Source organism: Triplophysa dalaica, chromosome 18 (assembly GCF_015846415.1).
Source record: "Triplophysa dalaica isolate WHDGS20190420 chromosome 18, ASM1584641v1, whole genome shotgun sequence".
Lineage (NCBI taxonomy): Eukaryota > Metazoa > Chordata > Actinopteri > Cypriniformes > Nemacheilidae > Triplophysa > Triplophysa dalaica.
In genome coordinates this window covers 1,428,951-1,454,330 of record NC_079559.1, presented here as the reverse complement: position 1 = coordinate 1,454,330, position 25,380 = coordinate 1,428,951, and the positions used below count along the sequence as shown (strand labels likewise).

General features: G+C 39.0%; 1 protein-coding gene across 5 annotated transcripts in view; it reads right to left on the bottom strand.

The window, feature by feature from the left end:
* Window positions 1-25,380, bottom strand: part of LOC130440175 (citron Rho-interacting kinase) — a 41,747-nt gene that overhangs the window by 6,530 nt on the left and 9,837 nt on the right. For all 5 annotated transcript variants that reach the window (XM_056773118.1, XM_056773116.1, XM_056773117.1 and 2 more), the window contains exons 5-34: window positions 24,725-24,895; window positions 24,594-24,647; window positions 24,327-24,380; window positions 23,997-24,137; window positions 23,176-23,301; window positions 21,751-21,846; window positions 21,467-21,583; window positions 20,956-21,065; window positions 19,115-19,289; window positions 18,363-18,560; window positions 17,950-18,003; window positions 15,078-15,275; window positions 11,970-12,163; window positions 10,443-10,578; window positions 10,265-10,369; window positions 9,923-10,063; window positions 8,257-8,364; window positions 7,758-7,956; window positions 6,829-6,993; window positions 6,628-6,651; window positions 5,423-5,560; window positions 5,172-5,346; window positions 4,978-5,066; window positions 4,075-4,179; window positions 3,816-3,985; window positions 3,648-3,728; window positions 2,696-2,831; window positions 2,396-2,535; window positions 2,183-2,275; window positions 324-432 (exon numbers count right to left, since the gene is read on the bottom strand). In XM_056773118.1, the coding sequence (XP_056629096.1) occupies window positions 324-432; window positions 2,183-2,275; window positions 2,396-2,535; window positions 2,696-2,831; window positions 3,648-3,728; window positions 3,816-3,985; window positions 4,075-4,179; window positions 4,978-5,066; window positions 5,172-5,346; window positions 5,423-5,560; window positions 6,628-6,651; window positions 6,829-6,993; window positions 7,758-7,956; window positions 8,257-8,364; window positions 9,923-10,063; window positions 10,265-10,369; window positions 10,443-10,578; window positions 11,970-12,163; window positions 15,078-15,275; window positions 17,950-18,003; window positions 18,363-18,560; window positions 19,115-19,289; window positions 20,956-21,065; window positions 21,467-21,583; window positions 21,751-21,846; window positions 23,176-23,301; window positions 23,997-24,137; window positions 24,327-24,380; window positions 24,594-24,647; window positions 24,725-24,895 (3,802 nt within the window). The remainder of the gene's footprint in view (window positions 1-323; window positions 433-2,182; window positions 2,276-2,395; window positions 2,536-2,695; window positions 2,832-3,647; window positions 3,729-3,815; window positions 3,986-4,074; window positions 4,180-4,977; window positions 5,067-5,171; window positions 5,347-5,422; window positions 5,561-6,627; window positions 6,652-6,828; window positions 6,994-7,757; window positions 7,957-8,256; window positions 8,365-9,922; window positions 10,064-10,264; window positions 10,370-10,442; window positions 10,579-11,969; window positions 12,164-15,077; window positions 15,276-17,949; window positions 18,004-18,362; window positions 18,561-19,114; window positions 19,290-20,955; window positions 21,066-21,466; window positions 21,584-21,750; window positions 21,847-23,175; window positions 23,302-23,996; window positions 24,138-24,326; window positions 24,381-24,593; window positions 24,648-24,724; window positions 24,896-25,380) is intronic.

Below are 25,380 nucleotides of genomic sequence, written 5' to 3'. Positions count from 1 at the left end.
GATTGGATTGTTAAAAGGTGAATAATTTGAACGCCAGTTTGCGGCACCAGTGCAAATGAATGAAAGAAAAGAATGAATTGCACGGAAAAATCATTTATAATAAATACTTCACCACTGTGTATTAACAATCCTTTCCATAATGATCATTTTTTATCTCATGCCGACTAATTGATTTACATATTATAACTGTTTTACTAATTGTTTTTCTCATTTCAGAAGTCGTTTCACTCGGGTATACGCCACGATAGGGAAAAAATTACTACTTGTTTTTCGTGCCGACTTTAATATGATGTGAGGTCACAGGATGTGAGGGATATACGTACCGTCCAGAACACACTGCTTCATCTCAATCTCATAGAATTTATTGGTACCAATAATGATGCTGTAGCTGGTGAAGTGGATACAGCTGCACGGCTCAAGCGTTTCAATCTCCTGACAGACACACACAGAGAGAGAGAGAGAGAGAGAGAGAGAAGAGAGAGAGAGAGAGAGAGAGAGAGAGAGAGAGAGAGAGAGAGAGAGAGAGAGAGAGAAAGAGAGAGAGAGAGAGAGAGAGAGAGAGAGAGAGAGAGAGAGAGAGAGAGAGAGAGAGAGAGAGAGAGAAGAGAGGGAGAGAGAGAAGGAGAGAGAGAGAGAGAGAGAGAGAGAGAAGAGAGAGGAGAGAGAGAGAGAGAGAGAGAGAGAGAGAGAGAGAGAGAGAGAGAGAGAGAGAGAGAGAGAGAGAGAGAGAGAGAGAGAGAGAGAGAGAGAGAGAGAGAGAGAGAGAGAGAGAGAGAGAGAGAGAGAGACGGTTTTGAAGTTTTTAATGGTCTGTTACTCATGTTTTATAAAGTGATCAATATGTGTTTTATACACCAGACACTGATGTTATTTTGAAATCAGTTAATAAACTTAAATTTAGAGGTCTGGATACCAATATAATGTTTTATACAAACATAATATCAATGAACCTCAGGTCCTTTACAAACATCTGTTGTCAAAATGAACATTTTGAAGTTTATTTAACCTGTTAACGTCACCGCCCTTTTTGAGCATACAAATGAAAATACACTATCCAAACTAAAATGGTTATAAATCATGAATGCTTTGGAGTACAGAACTAACATCTTGTTTGAAAGGAGACATTTTGCTGATTATTGAGGAAGTGGAATCACTTATAAAAAAATATGTCATTTTTAAGCTTAATTTGATGGTTATGAAAATATAAATATTATTTAAAATATAAATAAATATTTGTTTCAGCGAAATAAGGCTAGAAATTCAAAGACACACGTAACCAAGAATCTGAGCTTGAAATGAAAAAAAAGAGATCTGTGTTACACTTTTAGCTGCTGTACCGCAAATGTCCACTTGGGGGACATTAATGCTTCAATGGTAATTCCTAAACACCACAACACATACTGAGAAATGTTCCCCCTTTTCACTTTCTCATGCACAAACTCAATGAATAAAACACAAGTGTTTAATAAAAGGAACATATATCTAAATAGGAAAAAAACTGAAATAATACAAGAAAACTGAAACTAATTAGTAACATAAAACTATCTACAACTTTATACTGTCAAACATTTGTCAGATTCTTATTCTCGAGGCTTAAACCTCCCCAAAGATTTACAGATTAGTTTGTCACGATTAGGATGGAATTGTATTGCAAAATATTGAAATAAACGTCAGTGTTCGTGGAAAAGTGACATTTAGCAGTATATAATAATTTGTATGTACACTCCTGTCATAAATCAATTTTAAAGTAGGGCTGTCAAATGATTAATCGCATCCAGAATAAAAGTTTGTGTACTGTGCATATTAACATTCTGTTTATTTATTTAAGAAATGTATAAACGTTTATATGTAATTTAATGTGTTGGTAAATATAAAAAACACATCTAAAAATTGTATTAAATATACTGTTTATATATTTATGTGTATGTTTTTGTATTTATAATTACAAAATTAATATGCACAATATACAGACACATATTGAGTATCACAAACTTTTATTCTGGATGCAATTAATCGTGATTAATCGTTTGACAGCATTATTTTAAAGTAAACTTCCACCTGAAGGCAGCAGGTGTCTCAAAAGAATCTCAATACGTCTGTGGATGGACCTGACTAGAGCTGTACATCACTAATAAAAACCTTTCATTGTTGTGAATGACGGATGTTTGTAAAGGTTTCTTACCTTCCGTATGCAAAATTTGTTGAGATTGTCGTTGTAACGTAGAATCGTGACTTTATTGGGCATCGCAGCACAAATGCACGGCCCATTTTCTATCTGCAGGACGAACACAGAAAAACCCTTGGTGGTAGATTTCTGAAGGGCTGGACGTCACACGAGGACATGACGCAATGCAGCAGAGTAAAAAAGGACTGAGAGAAAGTTTGAATGCTTTACCCTGCCGGCGGCGAAGAGATGACAACCCTTAACCGTCTCAAAGATGTACGGTACGATCTCAGGCAGGGAGGGGAGATGAGACTGAGACAGAGACTGTTTCACCTTCTTTATCTCCACCAGACACAGCGCTCGCTCATCACCTACATCACACAAACATAAAGTTATGATACTGACATTTTTCTGTAAAACACCTGTTACCACGGTAACACCAAGGTACCTTTTGGAAGCTTTTTGTGAGTGATGCAATGACTAAAATACTGTCTATGCATTATTGGAAGCAGGTGATTTTTGGTCGCTCACCCACGATCATCAGGAGCTTGTCGTGTTCTTTGACGATGTGGATCTGGAACACAGACCCCAGACCCGGGATGTGAGTAAGAGAGTTTTTAATCACGTTCAGAGCGTAGAGACCCTCCTCAGAGCCCACCAACACGATCTGACAAAAAAACACACACACAATCATCAGACAACCACAGCTGCTTGATGTTGACAAAAAACATAAATCATGGCCAAAATTGAAATGGCCACAATTACTCACTTTTGAAAAAAACTAACATTTTAACTTGAATTAAGTGAATTACAAATAAATAATACACTTAGTTTGTAGCATGTAGCTCCTTGCAAAAAGTAAATCATTGTTATCATTTATCGTTTCACCTACATTTTGGTTTTGTGTAATCGTCAAATTGCCAAAATTGACAATAAAGATTGCACAGCCCTTGTAAATTATACTAAAAGGTATTATTTTAAACACTGCCTTTCAATACTGAAATAGCTGATTTCAAATACTGAAATTAACTACTGAAATGAATACGTTCCAATATTTAGATTACCGACTTCAAATATTGAAATAAAATCTTTCTAATACTTAAATACATTTTTTTCTATATTGAAATGAATCCCTATTAATACTGAAATAACTCATTTCAAATACTAAAAAAAAAAAATAGTAGATTAACGATTTTAAATACTGAAATAAATGATTTTGAATACTGAAATTAATGATTTTAAAGACTGATTTAAAATGAGAAAATATCTTAAATAAAATAAAAAATAAATGTGTTTCAATACTTAAATTAATGATTTTGTTGACTTTAAATTTTATAATTCTGCATAAAAAATACAAAAAGCTTTTTTTATCTTTGACGTTTATAAAATGTAAAATTGTTGAAGTTGAGTATCACACAAAAAATATGCTTTAGCTGGGCTTTTCAAGACAGGATCAAGGCAGGTGTGTGTGTGTCTGATGTACCTGGTCGGTCAATGGAAGTGTGCAGTTAATATCCAGTCTGTCATCTCCTTCCAGCTTCAGTAAAGAATTACCCAACAATTTCTACACAGGACCAAAAACATCATCATCATCAATATCATGTGAAGAACACAAAGCCTCAGACAGTGTTTACGTCTTTGTGTCACTCACAGCATCAGCTTCAGCCTTCTCTCTCGCCCCGCGACTGCTCGCTACGATGGCCTCCAGCACGGCCACCCAGCGCTGCTTCTCAGAGAAACCAGAGGTCAGGAGATAAAGAGTCTGACCGGGCCAACAGGACGAGTGCGGCAATGATTCCAACTTCAACACGAACGGCACATCTGGAACGTTTGAGGACACAAAACAAACACTCGTTTTATTACGTCTCATATATCGTGATATTCTCAGGTCTGTTTGGATGTTTGGTCACCTGACTTCCCAGTGTTGGGAACCTCGGAGGCTCCGACAGCCGAGTGAACCGTCACCTCTCCGTCAGATAAACACAACTCGAACTCATCCAGCACCTTCACAGACTCTACACAAAAACAACAACAACACAACATCATTCCAGTTATATCGACAATACATCAGTTGAAGTTTATTTCAAGTATACTTTATGTGATATCAATTTGTACTATTTCAATGCTACTAAATTTGCTAACTTTTAAGGTTAGAAACACACTTTTAAGTTGTTAGTTTCTGATCTTTTTCATTTGTACTGTGACTTTACTTATTCTGGGAGTTCACCAGTACTTGTAACACATGTTTTAGATTATAAAAGTACACAATACTATTATACTCTCAGTAAACTACTTGTTTAGTAGTTTTTACACTCAAAGTATACTTTTTTCTTTAAGTGAACTTAACATTGCGCTTACAGACCACTTTGCAAGATGTAAACAAAACTGATCCACAAGCATTTATTTGATGTTTTTTATGTTAAATATGTTAAGATTTGATCATGTAATTTATGTATGTAAAACAATCTAAAAAAGTGAGACCAGAAGTGCTTCACGACCAGTGTTTACCTCATGCGAAGTGGTCTATACTATGACTTTTCTGTTGGACGAAATGAAGTACGCTTAAGCGTCGCTTAATATAATATATTAATATATTCCTGTGAAGTACATAACGGGTAGACCGAAATTATACTTTCTTATTATTTGTTTAAAAGAACTACACTATTAGCACTCTTGAACAATCATTTCTTTTCTCTAAAGGAACTAGTGGAGTTTCAAGCTGGAAGATCATCTTGGTACCGAGAAAAACAAGCAGATCTCCAGCCGAAGTAAACCGATGCGCAATGAATGAAATAAAAAAAAAGTTTGCAAACCGTCTCTTGGTTCGGCCTCATATGTGATCACTTTATATGCGTCCAGCACGACATACTTTCTCTCCCAGCCTTGACCTCGCTTCCCATTTCTGCAGAATGAAAAAGAGTCCATCACAGCACACCTGAAGTGACACGTGGTGTCTTCAACACATGAGATGTGAATTGAATTCCTTGATCTGTGCAGCGGTATGTACCTGAGCTGTTTCATCCATCCCTCGAGTCTCATGTGAACGCCGGCGTCTTTCATTGCAGACGTGTTGCCCTTCTCCCGGCACAGAGCCTCAGACAGATGCAGGGCGTACTCTGTGGGCACACCGCAGGCCGCCGGGAGGTACGGGGAACATTTGGGGTGGCACAGAGCGTGACATTCTGACACGGGAGAGAGAAGAGGTTTAAACAGACATCAGTTGGACGCTCTCTTTATTTGTAGACCTGTGACTCGTACCGATGCAGGTGGCGGCCTGCCGACCGAAATGAACCGTGTCCAGACAGACGGTGCAGCGCGCCGCCCTCATGTTCAGACCCTGCGTGAAACGATGCGGGTTGTTGTGATGAATCCGGTCCTTCACTCGTCTGGTGTACTCTGTCACGATCGGACACATGAAAACAATCTCTTGCATCATCCAACAAGACAAGACAACAGTCTGGGTGTCTCTTATACTGCACATCTACAATGCAAACAGGCAAAAGCAGAAATGTCCCCTCCGGAGGAAGATATTACCAAACTCTCATTGTGCTTGATACACGGTGGGCATGCAAGGATTTCTCACATCCAGCGTGACATACAGCAGATGTATGCCATATATACCAGTGCATATGTACAAGCATGAAGCTGCGTTTGGAGATAAGCTCAGTGTCCCGACACATCTGAATCAGTCAATACGTATGTTCCAAACCTTGTGTTTTTCCCAAACAGAACTTCAGATTCAGAGATGTTTTGATTTGGCCAGAGAGCTTATCTCTGCAGAGATTCAAAATTCATAAGAAATAAATGATCACGGAGAGCCGTTGGACTCATTCCCAAGAAAACGGTTTCATTTGTGTCTCTATGAATTACTACTAACACGTAGGAGAAAAAAACACACAAAAACTGAGAAATACTGACAAAAAACTGTTTACCGTGTCAACAATAACATCTACACTGTAAACTTTGCTGTAGTTTTTGCAGCTGGTTTGCCAGTAACTTACTGTAGATTTAATGACTCCTTAATATACTTTCCAATTAGTACTTTTCTGACATCATTTCATGAGTGATTTCATGAATATTATTCAGCAGATGTTGGTGTCTGTACAGTTTTTGTCAGCATTTTAATATGTTTACAATTTTACTAGCCTCATCAAATTCAATATTTCATAATTTCTCTGTTATTGGAACATGAACAATTTTTACAATGTTTTTCACAAATTTACTAAATGTTGCATGTAAATAATGTGAGGTGATATTTGCTATTTAACTACTACTGCATTAAACATTTTGAACGTAACAGAGTTGATATAAACCATATTTTATTATAACAAAACAAATAATGGGTTATAAATATTTCGGCTGGAGTCAAATGCCAAATTACTCACTGTTTATACATATTCAGACACAAATGTAAGAGCTTCTTGAGAACGAGACGCCTAAGACTAAATTAAGCGAGGACTTACTTTCAGAAGTGACTCGCCTTATTTCTGTGGGACGACAACAGAGAAGCACAGTAAGTGTACATTACAGATACGCACCTTCAGTCTGGAGTCTTACATCATCATTTATTCAAACACCAAAAGCATCACAAGAATTCTTACAGGATTTCTCATTGTGAGATAAAACACTAAGCAGGACTTTTTGTTGTTGTTTCTCATTCTAACCTTCAGGATTGGCCACGTCCTTCCTGCGGCCTGAGCTGGATGACATCAGAGGGCCGCCGGGCTGATGATCTGGAGACTTGTTGGATTTGGTGGACATCATGAGCTGCTGGCGCGCCAGAGCCGGTGTGGCGGGGGGTCCGCCGTGCTCCAGGGCTTTAAACTGAACTGTTGAGAGGATCAAACACAGATGAGAGAGAGACAAGAGAGATGATCATGGTCATTCTTTAAAAGAGCATATCATTTGAGTATATTTTTTTCATGGCATTTAAAGTGTGTACAGTTTATCTTTTACACAAGTGAACGTCACTTCTGCACACCTAGTGGCAAGAAATGGAACTGCACCTCTGATTTTAAATTTTCTGGAGTTAAATGTTTCTGTCTGCAAGTCACGGCAACAATGCTAGGGTGTTGCAGGTGGATACTAGACAGTTGCCATGGTGTTTTGAGTGGTTGCTAAGGTATTGCTACATTGTAAAACTTTCCTGTGATTTTGCAGCAGTTTTGCCAGTAACTTACTGTAGATTTGATTTCTACTTAATATTTTCCTGTTACTACTGTTTTCAATTTGAGTTAAACTTTACTATAATCAAAAGTAAAACACTTTGACTTTCGAGAATCAACTGAGCAAGAAGAGACTGGTCTTATTACTGGCCTTACACTTTAAAAATAACATTCTTCCTGAGCATTTTTGTTTTGTTTTCTAGTAGAAATATTTAAAACTTCATAAATTACGATACATTTACATAAAAAGAAAAGTAACCCAAGACACTTATCCTTGTCTAATGATAGAAAATATAAGAAGTAGGTGCGTTTTTGTTTAAAACAAAATTGTAAATTCAATCTACAGTAAGTTACTGTATGCTGCAAAACTACAGCACAGTTTTACAGTGTAGTTGATGTTCATGTCAAAGAGAAAACGTGCATTGCACCCTCTCTGAGCTCCAGACGTGTTTTCTGCAGGGCGTCTTCCAGCTCTGAGCAGCGAGCTCGCTCCTTCTCCAGCGCCACCTTCAGGTCACTGTATTGCAAGGGCACAGGGGTCACGGGGGGCACAGTGGGCACTTGCGTCTGCCCCTGAGCGGCGAGCGCCGCCAGGAGTTCCTCCCGCCTCCGACCGCCAAAGATCCCCTGAATCCAGAGAGAAAGAGCCAGTGAATCGCCCAGACTCACGTGTCCACGCCGGGACTCTGTCCTGTTAATCGATCGCTGAATATCCAGTTAAATTAGGTGTCCCCTTCTACAGCTTACAAACTCAGGGCGACTTGGGTGTAAAATTCTATAAATATGTGTTTTCTGATGTGTTGAGGCTTTGTATTGTTAGTCTACGCTGTTGTTAGGTTCTGAAGCTCGAGGGACACCTAATGCTCAGGTCAGTAAGCAGTTAGTCAGATTTGTTTATGAAGTAAATTCACAGCGGATGACTCTGACCTTTTTCTTCTTAGAGGGGTGCTCTACCTTGGCCTGCAGAAAGTCTATGAGTTTGGTCTGTTGGGTGATGGTTCCTTCCATCTTGACCTTCTCGTGAGAGAACGCCGCCTTGAAAAACCAAAACCAAGTTTGTTATATATCTTTTATTCTTAATTCATTAATTCTGACCACACGGATCAGAAGATGTTAGTGTCTGTACAGTTTTTCTCAATATTAGCTTATGTATACAATTTTACTGGCCTCATCAAATTCAAAATCATCTTGACCTTCTTGTGAGAGTATGCAGACTAAAAAAAGTTAAATTAATTATTTGTGCTATTAGTACAATTATTTTAAGTTCAATAAAATGAAAACTTTGAAAACCTTTCTGTTTATTGGCCTAAACATTATCTCAAAAACTGGAACTAGATTGATTTAAGTTGCATCATAAATAAACAGAAATAAGTTTAAAGCACTGACACTGTAACAATAAACAAAAAATTAAATACAAAAATAAATTGATCTTATATAGTAACGTAAAAACTAAATAAAACAAAAAACAAAACTTTATGAACGGTTTATGTAATAGTACAAGTACTAATACTAGAACTTAAGACAAATATATAATGTTGGAATTTGGTAACTTAAAATAATAAGGCAACCTATCACAAGCACATTTTGAGTTTACTCAACAAACAGAGACTGAAGTTCACCCAACTTAAAAAGTATGTTTAAGTCATTAGTTGTCACATCATACTCAAGTTTACCTAATGAACAACAGAAGACAATATTTTTTGTCGACTGAAGATCAATAGAGAAAATAGATTTTTTTTGTTTAAAAGTGAACAAATGTATTGGTCTTTTACTACTATTGTACTTGTTTTCTTCCTCACACAGACCAAAACTTTGATTAAATGACTGTTTGAACAGTTTGTGTTGAGTGCATTTATATCGGTTTTATCGTTGTGTCATGAACTTACACCTCGACATTGAACACACAAACCTAAACCATGGAAACAATCAAAAACCATCATTCATTTAAAAACTTTAAACAGATAACTAACAGTAAAAACATTATTAGACCATAAATGAAGCAAGTAAGAACTTAAACACTAATCTTTAAAAGAAAAACAAAGAAACACAGTATTGAACGTGCTGCAATGCATCTTGGGAACTTTCAAACTCTTGCAATATTATTTGTTCAGAATACACTGTTTTGTAAGTTTGGCAAACTTTCTGACGCATTTTGGCCTAAAAATTGAGAAGCTAAGTCTAGTCAACAAAATAATCGTCATTATAAACATGTTTAGGCTAATTTAGTTTAGTTTATCCAAAACAATCATTTGACTTGTTTGACTGAAAGTTACTTATTTATCTTTGTAGGAAAAATATTTTGAAAGTTTTTACAGTGTTTCATAGTGATCAAACTGTAGCATACAAATGTTGTATCATCAAGTTGCCAAAGACACATGGTCACTACACTTTTACTATAACACGTTTGAATGAATTTATTTTCGGTAATTTTGTTTAAAACTCTACTTTGGAGGTCCAATTAAACGATGTCACTTTTCAAAGCGAAACAAACTGTAAAGTGTAACAAATTGGATGAATTAAATGTGAAGATGGCTGATAACACTTGAAGTCGAAGGAAGATTTGTGGAGTGAATCGCATTGTGTAGAAATATACCTGTATGTTTTCTAGCTGATACTCCAGGTCAGTTCTCTCGGTCTTTAGAAGGTCCGTCTGGTCCAGAGCGTCCTGCAGACCTTGTGTCAGTCTGAAGATGTGACTCTTCTGCAAGTCCAACTGCTGCTGGAGTTTTGCTTGCTGAGAGAAGAGTCGAGGCGTCACACACACTTATACTGACCATTCCTTATATATCAGCGATCATCCTGACGTCAGACAAACTTTTTGATTATACGAGATGAAAATCATGGATCTGGAAGATTTTATGAATGATACGATAAACTGAACATCATCCAGATCCATGTTTATGTGTTTAACGTGATGTTTGTGTTTGTGAAGAACCTCATCCATGAGTCTCTGTTTGAGTTCTCTCTCTGTCTCCAGCTTCTGTTGCAGACTGCGGGCGTTCATCTCCAGCATGGTGTGTTTCTTCTCCAGATCACCCAGCTAGACAAGACAGATGTGAGTGTGTCAGTAACTTCTGACGGTGAACACACATGCCCACAGCAAACACACTTACTGTGTCTGAAAGACCTTCAGCTTTGAGTTTCTGGTCTTTAAGAGTCTGTTGCAGAACCAAGATTTCAGCTTTGTGTTCTTTCACTGCCAGTTCCACTGCCTGACGTGACTCTGAGTTCCTCTGCTCCGCACGGAGTCTGAAGAGAGAGATCCACATACATGACGATCTGTCTTAAGTCATGCTTCATTTTCATTTGTCTATGTTTAATTATGATGCTATTTTATCAATGTTGGCAAATATATTCCAGTTGTGATCAAACTTTCTTGACCTTGTTGACTTGAAGTGTGATAGCTGACTGACGCAAAATTCAACAAAACTTATAGTAAATCAGTGTATTCAAAATAGTTTAAATAGAAGATTAAAAGTATCTTCATTGTGTAAAGCATGATTACTGTGTGTATTATGTTTTAATATGTTGACTTTACTCAATTGACTGGGTAATCACATTCCTTCCACTTTAGTTCAACTGAATAATAGGAAAACATTTATATTTACAAGTGTAAAGATATTTACAGGTAAATTAAAAAGTTTAATTTATTGGTCCAAATTTCAGCATTTTAAGTAATGTTAACTTGATTATTTAAGTAAAGACAACTGTAAACCCAGTGTGTATAAAGAATATGTATTTATGCTTGTAGTTGGACATAGTTTTAGTTAAATATCAGCTTAAAGTTTATATATAGTTATACTTTTAGATTCAATATATAAAGTATTTTGAACGCATTCGCTGGCCTGAAGTTAACTTCCGGTCTGTGTTTGGATATAATATTATAGGGGTGTAATGGTACGCGTATTCCTACCGAACCGTCACGGGGAAAATTCCAAATGAAGTCATCATTCCTATCCCCTACTCCCTTCGAAGGGCAAAGCCCATGGAGTTTAGACTTTGGAGTAACAGGTCATCTGCGTGCCATTATGTAGACGTTTGGAATGCACTTGGCGAAGGGAAAGCGACCTTCATTATCTTCAGCTGGCATGTTCCCTTGACAACGAAGCATCTGTCAGCAGATGTCGCTGCTTTAATGGTTTAACTTAAGTATAAAACCTTACTGTTTGCAAATGAACAATACATTTTATATTTTTTAAAGTATTATACACATAAGTATTTATATAGCCTAATTAAAAACTTTTAAAGGGGAGTAGGGCATTGGAATGATGACTGTATTTGGAATGTTACCCGTGACAGTTTGGTGCAATCACACGTACGGTTACACCCCTATAATACAACAATTTATTCTATATTTACTTTATGTTCATATTAATTCATATTCTACTGTGTATTAATTGCTTTAAATTAATTGAAAACTACTCTACAGTGATTCTAATGGAAGATAAGTTTGTTAACGTTGTTGCCGTAAAAAACGCCTTTAATAAGATTAAAGATTTTACATGTTATATGTTTAATATGCATCACTGTGGTCCTGTGAGGCACAACATTGCATTGTGTTGTATGTTTTCACATATATGCACGATCTCACTTGAACTTAAATTTGAACAGTGTGCAGTAAAGGTGTGTGTTTGTGCTACCGGTTCTGTTTCTCATTGTCCAGTTGTCTCTGTAAGTCACGGGCTCGGCGTTCCGCCTGATCCTTCTCTTCATCCAGAGCAGATCTCCAGTTCTCCCACTGTCTCTCTTTCTCCAGCAGTTCATCATTTAGTGTCTCTAACTCCACCACCTGCTCCTCTAACATCGTACACGTCGTCTTCAGCGTCTCTATGTTCTAAAGACACAAAAACACACGGCCTGTGACTCTGACTGTTCCCATCAGCATGTTTTCTATACTTTAATTTCATCTCCAGCATTGTCTTGTTTTGTCTGTTGTTTTTTCGACTATTAAACAGTAGATAAATACAGTACTATCCCAACCTTCTAACATGTTTACTGTATGACATTTCCTTATTGGCTATGTTTACACTGTTACTCATCTGGGCAGATCCTGTTGCTCGACAGTAACTAGGTGTGAATGTTTATGATTCCGATACTATAAAGATAAAGATGAATGGCCTGTTGGATAGATGGCCTGTGTGGTCTGTGTGGGACTTCTGGGTTGTGACCATTAGAACACGTGGAAACCCTTTACATTAAAGTTCCCTTCATGAAGCATTCATAAATGTGTTCATTAATAATTAATAAGTCATTTACAGATGCATTATAAAGAAGTTATGACCGCAAGAACAAAAAGAGGGATTCTAACAAAATACCGAACATGTTTACATGATTCATCGGATGTGTTTTGTATCTAATTTTAAAGTGTGAGAAACGTCCTGTTTTTAGATCTGAGCCTTTTAATATCTCATCAATTATTCATTTTGAATAAACAGAAAGACAAATCACAAGCTGATTTATTAAACACTTCTTCTCATCACTGTGGTTTACATGACAGAAAATACATTTTAAGAACATGTTTGCATTGCTAACTAATCTTAACCAGTGAACTTGCTACATTACTGCATACGTCAGATAGTTTTAAATGAAACATTAGATCTATAGAAGTAGAATACAGCAGAGAGCCCATAAACACGCCGGTCGTGAAGAAGCAACTGATTCTTGTCTCTTTGACTTTCATTAGCAGGTCAGGATTCAGATTCACTGCTCATTGGAATTCATTCTCTGAGCGCCAGTAGGGGGCTTGAGGGGTCTCGAATCTGGCAGATGTGAGGTGGGAAGTGTATCTTAGTGAAAGAGCTTGATATAACCACATTTCAGACAGACAGGAGAGGAAGAGAGAGAGAGAGAGAGAGAGAGAGAGAGAGAGACTCCAAATATAGCGGATGTGCTTCTGCCCCTGTGAAGTCCAATAGTGGGGGTGCAGAGGGCCTCAGAGTGAATATGACACATATCTGCCTCCTACCAGTGTCTATGATTACCACACCATCCAGTTACACAACAACCAGTCCTGCACACCCACACGCAGCATCCCACACGCACACATCAACACACACACACAGGCATGCACAAATCAACGCACAAGCAGACACTCGTAGCATCCTACACACACACGCATGCATGCACACATCAACATACACGCACACACACACACACACACACACACACACACACACACACACACGCATACACACATCAGCACACGTGCACACACACACACATACAAACATACATGGCATCCTACACACAAACACGCATGCATGCACACATCAACACACACTTCATCCTACACAAACACACACACACACACGCATGCACACATCAGCACACGTGCACACATCAACATACACCCACACACACACACAACATCCTACACGAACACGCATGCATGCACACATCAGCACACGTGCACACATCAAAATACACCCACACACACACACAACATCCTACACGAACACGCACGCATGTACACATCAACACACACGGCATCCTAGACACACACACAAACATACATGGCATCCTACACACAAACACGCACGCATGCACACATCAGCACACCTGCACACATCAACATACACACACACACACACACACACACACAAACAACATCCTACACGAACACACACGCATACACACATCAACACACACGGCATCCTGCACACACACACACACGCGCATGCACACATCAGCACACGTGCACACATCAACACATGCACACACACACGCACACACACACAGCATCCTACACGAACACACACTGCATCCTACACACACACAAACAAACATACATGGCATTCTACACACAAAAACACACGGACACACACACTGCATCCTACACACACATAATACTCACTATACAGACTAAAACACATGGACACAAACACACTATATCCTACAAACACAAATGCACGCACACACAAGCACACACCTCCCCTCATATCTTCTTCTTCATATCTCATCATGTTTATTAAAGTGTGTTGTTTTGGCACTATATAGCCATTGTTTTCTTCAGTTTTTGTTGTCGTGTCATCTCATTTTTGGATTGGATTGGATTCAATTTATTGTCATTACACATATAACAAGTACAGTGTAACGAAATGGATTTCAAAGTTATATCACCAGAAATCAACTTCTGAGGTCTCAGAGTTCACTACGAAAACAGCAGAACGTCATTTACTGTGAAAGGAATTCTGATCTACAGCCTCTCACATTGTGAAAGATTCATGAAACAATCACTGCAGTACATGAAGCTTCCACAAAAGATCCAGAGCTCTTTAATGTGTGTAAAGATTCTTCCTCACTGTTATACCGGGTTTGTCTCCTTGTTTTCTAGATGACAATGACAGAAAACAGCATCTGTTAAATGATATTACTACCTGTGACATCTCCCGTTGCGTACGCATCTCTGTGTGTGTGTGTGTGTGTATATGCATGCGTGTGTGTTTCCAGAAGAATCGTACTTTCATAGGTTGGATGTTGCATTTTCGTAGATTTCTCAGTATCTTGTTTCATGCTATTTCAAATGCTATTTCTTATAAAATTACATATTATTCAAACTATTTTTTATGAATATTTCACGAGAAATCTTCATGTTGAAATCTTTTTAAAACAGACTTTCTTGAGACGTCCATGAGATCTCTTCTCAAGAGTAACATCTGTGAAACAGAAGACCTGAGTCTCCGCTCGATTTCCATTATAATCTGTTTAAGCCATTGAAGAGATCTGATTGGCTGGATCAGTTTGTTTACCTGCTTCTGGTTGTTAAGGTGCATTTCTCTGTCTGCGACCTCTCTGCGCATTCGCTCCACGTCTTGTTTGAGCTGGTCTCTCTCCTCGCTCTCATCCGTGGCCTCGTCCAGTTGTTTGGACAGGTAGAAGTTCTGGCGGTTCAGCTCGGCGTTTTCCTGCGTCAGCTGGTTCAACTGATCCTCCAGATCTGTGATCACCTGAGAAACATCATCAACCTTTAGTGAAGATGTACAGTACACTGATGGGATCACAACTACAATATTTATAAAGCATACAAAGTATTTACCGTTAAAGGGACAGTTGACCCAAAAACGAAAAACCTGTCATCATTTACTCATCCTCAGATTATTCCAAACCTGTGTACATTTCTCTGTTCAGCTAAACACACAGGAAGATATCTGGAAGAATGTCAGTAACCTAACAGATTGACTCCCATAGTATTTATTTACCCTACTATGGTAGTGAAAGGGGGATGGGATCTGTTTGCTTGCTGACATTCTTCCGAATATCTTCCTTTGTGTTTAGCACAACGAATACATTTACACAGGTTTGGAACTATCTGAGGATGAGTAAATGATGACAGGATTTTCATTTTTGGGTGAACTGAACACTTTTAGATATCAGAGAGATCTCATTTCTATTGGCTCTGCTAAAGTCCAGTTTCAAGAAAGCGGCGTGCGGAACTAAAACCCTTTTATTTAAATGATTTCTCATTTCATTATGCACATTTGCAAAGCTTCAGAAATCTTCCATCTGACAAACAGAGAAGATGCAGCTGAATATGGAGCGCTGTCCGTGCGCGTGGCGTGCCAGGCGAATCATCCGTGCCAATCGTTCCTCTGGTGCGGAGGAGGTTTCCGCACTCCTTATTATTGTTATTGCTGTTAAAGGCACACGCTGACCCACTTTAACACACTTCTTCACACCAGTCACATTTACACTTTATACATATCTAACATTTGATCATCTTTTGTTTCTCTCACTTTACAAACCAACAACCTATTTGTGAAGACGTTGTTATTTGAATTGTGTGTTCGGTATTAGACATTTTCAAAGCAGATTTGTAGAAACTCATGCATTGAAGTCTAAAGCCTCTGGAACAGTGTTGGGCAAGTTACTCTGATAAAGTAAACCATTACTAGTTACTATTAAAATATTTATCAGTCTAATTAGATTACTCTACAAACGACTCTCTCCAAAAAATATTGAATGACTTATTACTAATGACTCTTTATCCTACATCAACCTTGATTAGTTAAGTGATTCAAGGATAGACAAGAAATGACTCTTTTATCATTTAAATAAACAATATAAAACTACATAAAGTAGTATTATTGATATACCAATGTATTACAAATGTTAGAATTATACATTAAAGTACAGATTTTAAAGTTTCTGCCTTGAATTTTGATGTCAATTCCACTATTACACACACATATAGTATTTAGCTGGATTACATCAGAAGTAACTACTTAAATAACAGAGAAATAGAGTAATCCCTTACTTTACTTTTTTAAGGGAAAAGTAACCAAAATACTGAGATATTTGGTATAAAATGATAAAAAGTATTTTTTCCTACTATGGAAGGGCAATATGTGTTTGGTTATAAGCATTCTTCCAAATATCTTTCTCTGTGTTCATCAGAACAAAGACATGTATACAGATTTGAAACATCCTGAAGGTGAGTAAATGATGACAGAATATTTATTTTTGGTGAAGTATCATTTTAATATGAATGAATGTGAGTTGCGATGATAATGGAGAGTTTTCTGTAAGATCTTTTAATCTTTGTCTCTCCATTAAACTCTTGTGAATATTTAAGATGTGTGTACGTACAGTACAGAAGTGTATGAATCAGGATTGTGCTCCTCCCAGAAACTTGAATTTATCAACGATATTTTTAGATTTTCTGAAAACCCTGAGGTGATGTTTGGCCATACAAAAGTCTCAACCCGATGCGGTGTTGTGGGTGTCTGTCAGCACATCTCACTGGGTTTGTTGAAGTATTTTGAGTGGGCATGATGCTATTTCGAGCTGCCCCCTAGCAACACTAAACACAGGATGTACAGTGTGAGCTTCTATCTAATGATCATTTTATCACTCATCTGTATTTCTTTCAAACATGTAAATCTTTGTTCTCATGTAATAAACACGAGGCCTTATGGAGCGAGATGAGAATATGGCATGGGTTGAGTCGGAGCGCTGAAACAGCTTTAGTGTGGGTGAGATGTGAAAGTAGGGCAGAGATACGCTGCACTCCATAATAATGAAACACACTCCAGAGGCATCGCAAACACAAACACACACTTCTCTCCATCCATCTAGCCACCCCTCTCTCTCTTTCTATCTGTCAATCCATCCATCTCTGTCTGTCTCTCTGTCTGTCCGTGCGTCCATCCATCCCTCTCTCTCTGTCTGTCTGTCTGTCTGTCTGTCTGTCTACTTGTCTGTCCAACCCTCCCTCTTTAGTTTTCTTCCTCCATCCCTCTCTCTCTCTCTCTCTCTCTCTCTGTCCGTCAATTCCTCTCTCTCTCTCTCTCTCACTCTCTCTCTCTTTCTTCATCCATCTGTCTATCCATCCATTAATCTTTCTATCTCTCTCTCTCTCTCTCTCTCTCTTTCTCTCTCTGTCCGTCAATCCCTCTCTCTCTCTCTCTCTCTCTCTCTCTCTTTCTTCATCTATCTGTCTATCCATCCATTAATCTTTCTCTCTCTCTGTCTGTCTGTCCGCCTGGCAGTCTGTCCATCCGTTTAACCATCCCTCTCTCGTTTTCTTCATCCATCCATCCACCTCTCTCTCTCTCACACGCACTGGTGAAACTGGAGGGGGTGAGATGATGTTCAAATGCACAGAGAATCTGTTTTGCATACCGCACAGCTGTCTCTCAGGGCGTCAAACTTGCGCTGGATTTCATCCCGATGGGCCTTGAAAAAAGAAATAAGAGTGAAAATTGGCATATTTGCAAAAAGCGTTCACTCTGGCAGACGAGTGCAGAACGTTGTGAAGTGCACATGAGCCGTTTTGAAGCGTTTTGACAGGTGTGATGTCATGCAGGAGAACGACCGGGGGTGAGGACGCTTTGAGAACAACCGCGGAGAAACGTGGGAAGATGTTTACTCCACTGTGAGGATGAGAAACACAATGGACCAGAGACAGTTAAACACAGGATTATTCATTACGACTGTAGGACATGAGAGCGATATGATACTGCACATATCGAGGGCTGAACTGAAGCTGTCAATCTAAAATCTGAGAGCTGAGAGTGGTGTGCTTTCCTCCTCACCCGGAGCACAGTGATCTCCTCCTCGGCCTCTGCGGTGGTCTCCTCCAGCTCAGTCTTGGCCTGCTGTAGTTGAGTTTCGAGAACGCGACGTGCCGCCTGCAGACTGCTGATCTGAGACTCTCTCTCCTGAAGGGACAGCGTCAGCTCGGACACCTGCCTCTTGATCTCCAGCTTCTGTTCCTCGTGCTCAAGACCCATCTGTGAACGATTCATATTCATATACAGTATATAAAAACTAAATTAACTTATTAAAGGATTAAATGGCTGTAGTAGAGTAGGCGGGGCGAGACCGTGGTTCGAGTCAGGTGAGTAATTGTGAATTAGCGCCAGCTGTGCGCACACCGGGCTCGAATCACGTAGGAGATGGGAGCATAAAAGGAACGAGCGACCGGACCGTCGAAGAGAGAGGACCGGGCCCGAACTTGTTTTACGTTTGTATTTATATTGGTATTTATGTTTATGTTTTGTTCGCCGGCGGTCGTCCGAGAGGGGCCGCCGGCTGTTAATATTTATATTAAATGTTTAAATGTTTGCCGGTTCCCGACTCCTTCCTTCCATTTTATTGAGATTTATTACATTGGCTTTCAGGAATACTAAATTCTGATTGGTCAGTCGACATTTCCTAATAACAATCACTGACAACATTCACTGATCTGGGTACCACGGGTAATCTTGTCGAGTGCAGCTAAATACATTAAAACATAAACATGTCTCATTAATAACTTATATTGACTGGATTGATCCATCATCACCTCTCTGATTCTGGCCTCCAGCTCTTGAACTCTGCTCTTGTTGGTCTGTTCTTGTTGCGTCAGCTTCTCCAGATGTTCCTCCAGTGTTGCATTCTGTGCCTCCAGTTTACCAGCCTGAGACTCCAGATAAAACTTCTGCTGTCTGAGCTCAGAGATCATCTCCTCTTGAGCTTTCCTGAAGAACACAAACATCATCCTCCATCACCAGAGTAACACATGAACACACAAAGAATGCTGGTGTTCCTCAAGCGTTTGTTTACTCTTTTACTTGAACGTTTTTATTCAGATTAACTGAACTGCACTTTGTCTCACACAGAACTCAGTCCAGCTTCTAAATATTCTCTTTAGATCTGAGTCCGCTCTAAGGGGCTGTGTCTGCCGGCGTAAGGCGTGTTTTTTCAATTGTTTACAATGGAAACGCCGGGTTTTTTGAAAACGCGAGCAGCTGGCGTTTTTTCCCCGTGCTCAGCGCTGGTGCTATGCGTTTTTCCCACGATCATCGCCGGCGTTCGACCGGGCACCCGGAGTTAAAATATGCTCAACTTTGGGAAGAACTTTGTTTCAGCCGCATAAAAGCGCCTCAGTGGATACAGCCCCTAACACACCTGTCTGTAATTTTCACACCAACCCAAAGATCTTCATGAATTGCTTCTAATGACTTACCTATATATTATATTAATTTATATTTATATATATATTTGGGATGTAACAATATTATGGATATCGTCTTATTGCAGTCGCAAAATTGTCTCAATAGTATGGTGGTCACATGACTGTATGAAGCGGTAGGTCTTCCGGGCCTAAAATAGAGAATGTTGGAAAATTTGGCATCAGGCGCAATTATTTTATGATATAAAAGGGATTTTTAGGCCATTTGACCCGTCTCATACAATAACTCACACCTCTGTGAAAAGAGGATGCTTAGGGTCCATTTCCATGACATTTCTCATTTTTAATATTGCAACCAATATCGTAACGTGGGCTGTATTGTTATTATTTATGTATCATCGTACAGTGAGATTTTGATATTGTTACATCCCTAATACACAGTATATATATATATTTTCAGTTAACAGACTGAGCCCCTTGATCCAAATAACAAAATGCCGCCTTTACAAACATTTACCATGATTTCACTATAAATAAAAATAAACAAATAGTCAAATAGTCATGATTTGGATTCAATTATCACACGGGGTCAACTTTGATTAACCTCATGCTTAACACTAAGAAATGCCTTCATGGCACATTAGCATTCAGACACATTTCATATGATGATGGTCACGGCTCATTCATGTGAACAGTGTAAATATCACACGGCTTTTCTGTAGCTGTGCTGACAACGGCAAGTTCATGGGTTCGATCCCAGAGGATTGCACATAGTTAGAAACAAATGTATAGGATAACGCACTTTGGATAAGAGCGTATACAAAATGCATGAATGTAAAAGCTGCAAAAAACGGTGGGGAAGCGTTATTTTAAAATTCAGTAAATGCTTTATTGCTAGTTATATATGTTATATATGGACGTTATATAACAGCACTTTTGTGTAACACTGAACAACAGCAATGTGACAACACACACCAATGTTCAATATTCAAATGTTAAAACAATCATGATCAAATGAATATTTTGTTTCTTGGCATAACTGGTGAGCAACATTCCTGCTTTAGAGTTTAGAGTCATTACATTTAACTTTTATCCAAAGTGACTAACATTGCATTGTACTATACATTTGCTTCTAAGTATTTGCAAACGATCCTCTGATCTTAGCGTTGCTAACGCCGTGCTCTAACCACTGAGCTTGTGTTTTGAGTTTATTTTCATGCCCGTGAACTCACATGTTTTTCTGTGTGTAAATGCTGCTGTTGGCGGCGAGTTTGTTGGCCTCGGACAGCTCGGTGATTCTCTGCTCCAGATTGGTCACTTTCGACTCCATGGCATTGATGGTCTGCATGAGAGACATTCAGAAGAGATCTTTTCCTTTATGACTGAACTGTGTAGCATTTACTTTGTTCATTTTTAACTCGCAAATGCTTTTTAATCAACAAATTTTATTAGTATAATTAAAATTTTACTTTAAGGGACGGTTCACCCAAAAGGAAGATTCTGTCATGAATTAGTGGCCCTTAAGTTGTTCCAAACCTGGATACATTTCTTTGTTTGGTTGAACACAAAGAAAGATATTTGGAAGAATGTTACCAAAGGACATTTCTTGGGGAATGAGGTTGACAGAATTTTCAGTTTTTGGTGAACTAGCCCTTTTATTCTGTATGACATCTCTAGTAACGCACAGAATATCAGTGAAGAAAACATTTCTTGTGTGAATTGTTTTGTATAAAGATGTCGTACCGCAGCCTGGTCGCTGATCACTTTGCCACTCTCTCGAGATTCCTCTTCATATGTGTCCTGTTTGGACTCCAGCAGTTCCTTCTCAGCCAAATCAGCCTTCATCTGATTCTCCAAAACCTCCAAAACACACACGCACACACATCACAAACCGAATCTGAATTTAGAGAGAAGTTGTAAGGTGGATCTATTGTTCGGTCTCTATTATTCACGATGAAGAAGAGGTCTATATTAGTTTCTGACGGATACATTGATGGTGCTAAACTCTTATGAACTGTGGGTTTCACCATAATCTTGTCTTCGTAAAGCATTTTCTTCTGTTCCAGCTGTGTCTCCATGCGCTGCGCCGTGGCCTGTGTTTCACGCAGGTTCTCTTCTAGTTCCTGCAGACAGACCACAAAGGAAAAACCAATCAAATCTCTGCGCCTTCGCCAAAACCAAAAAAAACTTTTCCATGAGGAGACATCCCCTGTTATTGCTCAGATGTTGCCCGTTTATGAGATTGGATGAAGTTCTCAGTTGTGTCTCAGTTAGGCATCTCAGATGCTTCTCCTAAAATGTCTTATAGGAGAAATAAAACAGAAACAAATGAGAGTGTAATTGTTGAAACACGTGAAGAGTCTGGAGGTGTTAATGGATGTAGATTGTAGAGGTCAAATAATCTTTTGATGAGTTGATATTGAGATCTTCAATAACAATGAGTTTCGATTGCAGACGAGACAAATCTGAGATCAGTTGTTGATATCTCTTCTGAAACTCTGACAGAGATATTCCTCAGGAGAGATGTCTCTTCTCATATGCATGAGATCGCCATTTGATCTCACTGACGTCTAGGAGAAACAATTGAGATTTAATGTGTGACTTCTTTTATAATCCGACAAGCAGGTGACTAAAAGTTTGCTCTCCGTTTCATACTTCCTCCATCTAAACAACTGAGATATTTCAGAGGTCTCACTGATGACTTTGTTTCATCCAGATAAACTTAAACTGATGAATTGCTAAATCAAAATGGGTTTTTCATTTCAAAGCAATTCTTTGTTGTGACTAAGGGGCGTTTTCCCGGACAGGGATGAGTTTAAAACAGGACTTGGTTAAATTAGGATATTTAAGTCGTTTCACTTCACCAAAAAAAGAAATTACCGGTGTGCATCTTGAGAGAAAACAATCACACTGATATATTTTAAGACATGTCAGTGCAAGTTGTTTTCAATTAAGACACCTCTCACATTTAAGTCCGTCTGGTTTAAGCCCTGTCGGGGGAAACCGCCCCTAAATCAATAATAAATAAATCATTCAATTTAAACACACAGTCATTGTGACACGTATGTTCATGGCCAAAGAGAAATGATGATCCACTCTCACAATCTGTCATTTTTGGAGTCATGACAGGCCAGAGAGCATGCTGGGAGAACACCTGTCAACCTCAGATGGTCAACACATACAGGTGAAGACAGAAAGCATGTGTTTAATATGATCAGAGAGGTTGAGGAGGTATATCGTGACTAATTCTTGTCACGTGTCTTAGCCAAGAAGGTCTGTGTGTGTCGTAGTTCCTGTTGATGTTTCTGGAGCGTTGAAATTGCATTTCATTGACACGTCAGCGATCTCGACGACTCAACTGTTTACCTGTGTGTGTGTGTGTGTGTGTTTAGGTGTGTGTGTGTGTCTGAGATACAGCAGGGGTCCTGCGTTCACTCGTGTCTCAGTCGTACCATGATTTTGTCGGCCATCTGTTGGATCTGCTGTGACTTGGTCTGAATATCTTCTTTCAGTTTACCCTCGCGTCGCTCTACCATCTCCAACCTTTTCACCTGATTCTCCAGAGTCTTCTTACCGTCCTGTTCCAACAAACATCATATTAAAATCACAATTACCCAAAAGTAATGAAGTTTGCTGTTCCTCACCATGAAAGCATGGATTTCTGTTCTGCTTCTATAGTAAACAGTATTCTGCAGCATTAACTGTAGTAAATACTGTAGTATACTTTAGTATTTACTATAGTAAACTGTATTGTACTATAGAGAATTGACTCGAGTTAATTGATCAAATGTAGTAAATAATGTGACATTTTTCTGCATTTACTATAGTAAACAGTATTCTTTAGCATTAAGTGTAGTACACTGATAAACTGTAGTAAATACTTTAGTATATAATATAGTGATCTGTATTCTACTGAAGTGCATTAACTATATTAAATTGAAGAACTGTGGTATGAACCGTGTCATACTTTAGTATTCACTATAGTTAACCGTGTTCTTAAACATAAACTATAGTAAATCCTAAATAAAATGTAGATAATAATGTAGTATACTTCATTAAATACTAGGCTATAGTAAACCAAAACCATTAACTATAGTAAATTGATAAACTGTAGGATACACTGTGGTATACATTAGTATTTACTATAGTAAACTGTGTTCTTTAGGGTTAACTGTGGTAAATAAACACATCAGGTTAAATTTTAGCAAAATACATCTAGTTTGCTCATAGATCAATGCAGGACAACCACAGGAGCAGTTCTGTTATGTCTCACCTCAGTCTCACGCAAGCGTCTGCGCAGACTGTCTGTCGAGTCTTCTTTGGTCTGCAGTCGCTCCAGGTCTCTCTCCAGGCGTTCTTTAGCCTGATGGAGGTTCTGTAGGAGATCAGCGGCTTCTGTACTCGCCTTCACAGCCTGGACAACATGAAGACGGAGCCATGGGTCATTGACGCCTGAGTCTTCAGTCAGTGTGTGAGACATGACATTTCACAATGTGAACGGGTATAGGGGCAGCCTGGAGATCTCTAAATGGGGATGAGAAACTCCCGTTTGAAGTTAACGCCCCTTTACGGAGATCTATGGTCTGCACCTTTATTTACTTGCCTTGACAAGTTTCTCCTGGAGTTCTTCCATCTTTGATTGTTGTTCTTCATTGGTCTGCAACATTCACAAATAAACATTCATCAAACGAACTGCATTATTAATCAATTCCTTTTTTCCGGACTTCACAAAACGACAAACAAAAAACAGCTTAACACTCCTTGTTGGTCCAGACTTCTATTTGAAGGCCAGTCAGGACCACTAGCATCTAAACACAACAGCGAGGTTGACTTTGTCTGCAGCATGCAATATCTCTTGAATTAGATGTACCTTCTGTAGTTTGCTCAGAAGATCTTCCATCTCGGCTTTGCCCTGTTCTTTGGCCTGAAAGACAAGATCTATATTGAACAAACCCGTGTGTCATGAAAACAGTGGCCGTGAAGCAGAACTGACGGCCGAACCTTCTGGATCTTCTGCTGGTATTCGGCAGCTTTCCGCTTGAGATCCTCGCTGGTCTGTCGGGACTCCTTCAGCTCGGATTCGTACAGGTCACTTCGGCGACGAGCGGCGGACAGGTTCTCCTCTAGTTGACGAATGGACACGCGCATTTCCTCCAGCTGAGCGTGGTACTCCTGCGGAAGAAAACACAGCGATCACGCATCTTACACAAATGATAAACAAAAGATGTTCCAAAGTTTTCCCAATGAACCTGAACTTAAATCCATTGAGCAGTTTATGATATCAACTGTGCCAAACACAGATGATTCTTGAGTGTCAACTATAACGTTCAAGAGCGTCAGGGACGACGACAGAACTTTGTGTCGAATTTTTCCATCTCCTGCTCTCATTTTGAGGAAAATCGGAAGACGAATACAAGAGAGGACGGTGAGAACGCAATCAGAGAGATAACCAAGCAAAGAAGTTTATATAACATGTTTGAATCACTTGAGACTGAAGCGAATCAGAAGACATGATGAGGCCGTGAGAGTGTGAAGCAGATGAGATGTTCGGTCTACAGAAGAGAGAGAGAGAGAGAGAGAGAGAGAGAGGGAAATGAAGAGCAGAGTGAAGAGAAGTGGAGAAATACATGTTCTGAGTGGGTGAAAGGTCACAGAGT